We start from the raw sequence: 7,144 nt of genomic DNA on the forward strand, positions 1-7,144 counted from the left end.
CCCCGCACCCCCCGCCGGCCTGGTCACCCCACATAGCCTGCTTGTTCAGTCATTTGGTCGTCCCTCACTAACTCCCCTGCCGGCCTGGTCGTAGTCAGCCATCTTGTGAGGGCGTGAGGTTAATCTGCATATTACCTCTATTATATAGGAGGACTAGAGACCCGGTGCACAAAATTTGTACATGTGTGGGGTCCCTAGGCCTGGCCGGTGATCAGGGCCTATGGGGGCATCTCACCCAGTCCCAATTGGGGCCTACCAGATGGGGGGAGGGACTACAGGAGGTTTGCCAGCCAGGGGGGGCGGAGAGACCGGGGGAGATTGGCTGGCTGTGGGAACGCACTTGCCACCAGGGGGCAACTCCTGCATTGAGCGTCTGCCCCCTGGTGGTCAGTGCACATCATAGTGACTGGTCGACCAGTCATTCTAGTCGTTCAGTCGTAATGGTCGCTTCGGCTTTTATATGTATACATGTATATATTTTTTTAATTCAGAAAGGAAAGGAGGGGGAGAGAGAGATAGAAACATCATTGATCAACTGCCTTCTGCACGCCCCCTACTGGGGATTGAGCCCACAACCCTGGGTATATACCCTGGCCAGGAATCAAACCTTGACCTTTTAGTTCATAGGTTGATGCTCAACCACTGGTCCACACTGGCCAGGCAACTTCATGTCTTTTACTCAGCTTCTTCAAGATTGGTTTGTAAAAAAGAAGAAATATAGTAATCCTAGCAAAATAGCACTTGTCAAGCCTATAATGCTTTTTTCCTAGTGAATGGAGAAAGAGACAAGTATCGTAAATGAAAGCACATACCTTCCCAGCTTTCTCAGGAGAAGCCTCACTAAGCCTAATGTCCCTGGACGGGAGATTGGCTGGTAGCAGACTGGCTGACATATCTCCATTTCTGTTACTTGGAGGCCAACTTCTTGCTGGTACGCCAGAGGTCTTCTCCATTGTAGCCATCTGGAGACTCACTAAATGGAAGACAGTGGAAAAAAGCAGAACTGCCAGCAAGTTACTAATATCCTGAATTCCAAGTAGAGAATCAGAAACGTAACTGGTATTTTAAAACTATATTAACAGTATTGTTTTTGCTTTCAGGATTATTGCATCGAGCTTTTAGTGTCTTCTTATTCAACACTGACAATAAGCTCCTGCTACAGCAGAGATCAGATGCTAAAATTACCTTTCCAGGTTAGTGTGCCCAGTCGATGTACAGTATTTTGTTGGGAATATAATTTGACTTTGTCATTTGGAACTTTCTGGTTAGCCATTGTCAAAAGGGGAAATCCTGTGAATGACATAATTTCATATTCTACATAAAAGAAGCTTATACAATGAGTGCAGCCTAATAAAATAGCAGTAAAGGATAAAAACTGCTAGCTGTATGTGTGTGTGTTTTTAAATCTGTATCTTATATTTTGATCTTTTTTGTTAAAAAGGCATTAATAAAGAACTTATCTATACATGTCTGTTTCACAAAATGATGACTGATAGTCCATTATAACTGATTTAGAAATCAATTTTCAAGAATCATTTGATTAATTTTTCTATTAGTTTTAAAACATTGGGTTGTTTTGAACTTTAGACCTACTTTGAGCAAAAGTTAATCTACAGCTATATTAACATGTTCCAGGTTGTTTTACCAATACTTGTTGTAGTCATCCCTTAAGTAACCCAGGAGAGCTTGAAGAGAATGATGCAATTGGAGTTAGGCGAGCAGCACAGAGGCGTTTAAAGGCTGAATTGGGAATTCCCATGGAACAGGTAACTAAATTGATTGCATAACCAACCCCTACAAGGTGAAATATAAACATACATTAAAACATTTTTCATTAAAATTTGAAACCCGAGTGTAGGTTTCTGCTTTGTAACCTCTTTATAGTTATTGGCCCCCCAAAAAAACCTGGAATAAAGAATATTGAAATTTTCATTTTTTTAAAAATTTTTAAAAAAATAAATCTTTATTGTTCAGATTATTAGTTGTTCCCTTTTTTCCCCCCATAGCTCCCCTCCACCCGGTTCCCACCTCCCCCCCACCCCCACTGTCCTCGTCCATAGGTGTATGATTTTTGGCCAGACTTTTCCCACACCCCCCACACTCCCTTCCCCCCAAGAATTGTCAGTCCACTCCCTTTGTATGCCCCTGATTCGATTCTATTCACCAGTTTATTCTGTTCGTCAGGTTTTTTATTCACTTGATTTTTAGATTCACTTGTTGATAGATATTTGTTGTCACTTTGTTGTTCATAATTTTTATCTTTACCTTTTTCTTCTTCCTCTTAAAGAATAACCCTTCAGCATTTCATATAATACTGGTTTGGTGGTGATGAACTCCTTTAGCTTTTTTTTTTATCTGTGAAGCTCTTTATCTGACCTTCAATTCTAAATGATAGCTTTGCTGGGTAGAGTAATCTTGGTTGTAGGTTCTTGCTATTCATCACTTTGAATATTTCTTGCCACTTCCTTCTGGCCTGTATAGTTTTTGTTGAGAAATCAGCTGACAGTGGTATGGGTACTCCCTTGTAGGTAACTAACTATTTTTTTCTTGCTGCTTTTAATATTCTCAATTTTTCTTTTGCCCTTGGCATTTTAATTATGATGTGTCTTGATGTGGTCCTCTTTGGATTCCTTTTGTTTGGGGTTCTCTGTGCTTCCTGGACTTGTAAGGAAGCACAGGTAAGGGAAATTTTCTGTCATTATTTCTTCAAATAGGTTTTCAATATCTTTATCTCTTCTGGCACCCCTGTAATTCGGATGTTGGTATGCTTGAAGTTGTCCTAGAGGCTTCTTGCACTATCTTCATATTTTTGTATTCTTTTTTCCTTTTGCGTTTCCGGTTGGGTGTTTTTTCCTTCTTCGTATTTCCTATCTTTGACTTGATTCTTGGGATCCTCTAGTCTGCTGTTGGGTCTCTGTATATTATTCTTTTTTTTTTTTAATATATCTTTATTGATTTCATAGAGGAAGGAAGAGGGAAAGAGAGATAGAAACATCAATGATGAGAGAGAATCATTGATTGGCTGCCTCCTGCACGTCCCCTACTGGGGATTAAGCCCACAACCTAGGCATGTGCCCTTGACCAGAATCGAACCTGGGACCCTTCAGTCCGCAGGCTGACGCTCTATCCACTGAGCCAAACCAGCTAGGGCTGTATATTCTTTATTTTAGTCAGTGTATATTTAATTTCTAATTGGTTCTTTTTCATATCCTTGAGCGTCTCACTATATTTCTCAGAGGTTTCTAGAAGATTCTTGAGTAGCCTTATAACCGTGGTTTTGAACTCTATATTACCAGTAGTTTGCTTTCCTCCATTTCTTTCATTTGTGACCTGTTTCTTTGTCTCCGCATTTTGGCTGCTTCCTTGTGTTGATAGAGTGGCTTTCTGTGCTAGGTGTCCTATAGGGCCCAGTGGCTCAGCCTCCCCAATTACCTGAGGTGGACACTCTTGGTGCACCCCTTTGTGGGCTTTGTGCACAGTCTTGTTGTAGTTAAGCCTTGATTGCTGTTGGTATTACTAATAGGAATTGACCTCCAGGTCAATTGGCTGTGAGGACCAGTTGTGTCTACAATGGGAGAACTTCTGTGCTGGAGACACCCTTATGGGGCAGGACTTGCTTCAGTGGGGCTTTGATGCTCACTGAGTCTGCTCCTTGAGTGTGTCCCTTATGGATCTGAGGAGTTGTAATCTGGATGGTCTCACACTGACCACTGGGTAGACTGGCTCTTGGATCTCCAAGGAGGCGCAAAGTCAGCCAAGGCCTGAGGCCACCCAGCAGGAGCTACAGAGAGATCTACAGATTCCTCCTCTTTGGGGTTTAGAGGTGAGGCGCAGCTGTGAAGTAATGCAGGCTGCTGACTAGCTTTAGGCCTTTTGGAAGCTCTGGGTTTCTCTGACCCAGCTGCAGTTTGACAGGTTTTTAGGCGGAGAAAGGCCAGGCCATTAGTATGCAAAAGCCTCTGCTCACAGCTTGGGTGGGGTTGTAAATTGGGTGGGGCAGGATCTCAGGGAATCACCAGGGTGGAGGAAACAGCAGTGGTTGCCGTAGGCCCTCCCCCGATAGGTCCCTGGGTCTCTGTGTCCCGTGGCCCCATGCAGGGACAATGAATGCTGCAAGCACCTCTGCGAGAAAGCAGCCCTCACATTCCCGCCCGATGCCAGACAATCTAGTTTCTCTCTGTATGAGTCTGGGTCCCCAGATTCTCGCCTGGAACTGGAGTTCAGAGCAGTCAGGAGCTTGTATCTCCCTCCTGATTGAAAAAGACAACAGCGTACCCAGTTGCCAGCCCCTTTCATGCGTGCCTCCATACCTCCACACTTCACACCTCTGCACCTCCTACCAGACTCAATGCGCTTTTCTCTTTCCTTCCAGTTGTAGAATTTCCACTCAGCCAGCCTTCCTGTGGTTCTGGATGATATTCGTTTTGTCTTTTAGTTGTAGTTTTGATGCGGTTGTGCGAGACAGCAAGTTCAGGTGTTTACCTATGCCGCCATCTTGGTTGTCTCCGAAATTTTCATTTCTTAATATTACTTATCAGAATTTACCTCAGTATTGAAACAGATTGATCTGTTAACCAGTACAAAGTTGACTATTTTTATAATTGGTCATATCAAAGATGAATTATTTTCTTGTGGAAATCCTTAAGATTATGAACTACAAGTCTGGGTGAATTAAAATCACCCCCCTCCTCCCAAATTGTCCCCTTTAAGTAAGACAAAATATCTGAATAAACAAAGTATCTCTCATCTAGTTAAATAGCAAGTATTTTTTTCTTCCAAAAAGTAATATTAAGACGTAAAGGGAGACTGATACAATTCCAATTTGAGTGACTGCTTTTTTCTTTCTTTCTTTCTTTCTTTATTGATTAAGGTATTACATGTGTCCTTATCCCCCCATCCCCTCCCCCTCCGCCGTGCGGGGGCCCCCCCACCCCACCCCCGTGACTGCTTTTAAAAAATTATATAATTCTGCCCAGCTGGCATGGCTCAGTGGTTGAGCGTGGATCTATGAAGCAGAAGGTCAGAGTTCGATTCCCCGTCAGGGCACATGCCCAGATTGCAGGCTCAATCCCTGGTGTGTGGTGTGCAGGAGGCAGCCGATCAATGATTCTCTGTCATTGATATCTCTCTCTCCCTCCTCTCCAAAATCAATAAAAATATATTTAAAAAACAATAATAATAAAATAAAAATTAAAAAATACAATTCTTCCAATAAATAAAATTATTTTTGGTCCTATGGAAAAAAATTCGGTACTTGAAACTATATAGTAATATTTCCATATATCATCAATAGAAAATTAAATTTTTAAAGTCATAATTAAAACTCTACTTCTTTTGTTCAGGATAGTACTGAAATGTGGTCAGTTAATTTAGATTATTTGCTTGTTTTTGATATTCTTATTACTGCTTCATTTTCGTCCTAGGTTCCTCCAGAAGAAATTAATTATCTGACTAGAATTCACTACAAGGCTCAGTCTGATGGTATCTGGGGAGAACATGAAATTGATTACATTTTGTTTGTGAGAAAGAACGTGACTTTGGATCCAGACCCCAATGAGATTAAAAGCTATTGCTATGTGTCAAAGGAAGAAGTGGAAGAAATGCTGAAAAAGGCAGCCAGCGGTGAAATTAAGATAACTCCATGGTTTCAATGTATTGCAGAAACTTTTCTCTTTACATGGTGGGATAACTTAAATAATTTGAATCAGTTTGCTGACCATGAGAAAATACACAGAATGTGAATGTGGAGATGAATGATTAGTAAAACACGAAAAATGTCTCTACTTAGTAAACTTAAAATGATTTTTTAAAAATTGGGATCCCCAGTAGAATTCTCATTGGATATACTGGTACTTTACAACCCGAATTTGTGTGGAAAAGATGCTGACAATTCTTACTTGTATCACACACCCCACATATATGCACTCCTATTTGTAAAGGACATTTATGAAAGATTATTTTTTAAAAGCAAATCAACTAAACTTAACCTGTCTAAACAGTCCTGACAAATTTGAACAAATAAGTGAAGCTCTTTATTTGTGATGTGTTGAGACATTTTCAGAACCCGTAGAGCACTTTATTTGCCAGGTGCTTTACATATCATTAAAGTTTTATCATAGTCCAGAAAAATGTGCAACAGAAACTGTCTGCTTAGCTGCTTCAGAACAGCTCGAATTAACTTTCCATATTAAGATATTAAATTAGGGGAGCAGGTCGAAGGTAACTAAATGGTGTATGTCCTGATTTCTATCAGTCTGTGTTCTCAGAATTACAGGGGACAGACTATTTGTAAAAAGGAAATTGGGTCATACTCTACCACAGGGGTTCTTACCGCTGGTTCTGTTAACATTTGGGCTGGGTAATTCTTGGTTGTGGGGGTTCATCCTGTGCATTGAAGGACATTTAGCAGCATCCTTGGGTTCTATCCACTATTTGCCATTGGTACCCAACCCCCCATCACAGTCACAGTTATTACTGATGCCAAATGTGTGCTGGATGGCAAAGGTGTTCCTGTTGAGAACCACTGCTCTACAAAGTCATGCCATATTGCGGGGAGCAGAGGGAATTAAACAGAAAGGTTAATATTCGTGTTAAATGGAATTGGGGTCTGGAGTATGTGTATATTAATATTTAAACTGTACTTTGATTGATGCACTTTTTAAAACTCTTGCATAGATTTCTCAGTTTGAAATCTCAAGACAGCTTTATAATCTTTGAATGCTGTGTAATAATAAAAAAATTGTTTCTTACAAGCTAAATATTTTATAAATTTAATGGAAGAATCCATTTCTTGTTAACTCTGAGCAGTTAATTCATAATTTCAGGGAAGATTTGTCACAAGTATTAATTTTACTGAAAAGTAAAAACAATTAAAAAATTACATTTTAATACGGTTGTCTTTTTTGTTAAAATTTTAATACAATAATAGGTTAACCTGCCTATGGTAGCATAAACATAAATGCCATATAGCTTCAAAGTACATTCAAACATTTCTAGTTCTTAAGTTTTCTTTCCCAGGAGCTTTAAAGCTGAAAGCCACACGTAACTAGTTACTCAGCTACAGTGGCTAATGGCTGCCATACTGGACAATGGGTCTTTAGACCAGCACTTGGCACTTTGTAATATATATATATTTTTAAATATA

General features: G+C 40.3%; 1 protein-coding gene across 1 annotated transcript; it reads left to right on the top strand.

Moving 5' to 3' along the window:
* Positions 1–1,021: 1,021 nt before the first annotated feature.
* Positions 1,022–6,888, top strand: LOC102431764 (isopentenyl-diphosphate Delta-isomerase 1; the record flags this gene model as incomplete). Its single annotated transcript, XM_014455566.2, has 3 exons — positions 1,022–1,193; positions 1,636–1,766; positions 5,424–6,888. Coding segments are annotated over 3 exons (621 nt in total), but the record flags the coding sequence as incomplete, so codon positions are not given.
* Positions 6,889–7,144: the final 256 nt, after the last annotated feature.

This window comes from Myotis lucifugus, unplaced genomic scaffold (assembly GCF_000147115.1).
Source record: "Myotis lucifugus unplaced genomic scaffold, Myoluc2.0 scaffold_47, whole genome shotgun sequence".
Lineage (NCBI taxonomy): Eukaryota > Metazoa > Chordata > Mammalia > Chiroptera > Vespertilionidae > Myotis > Myotis lucifugus.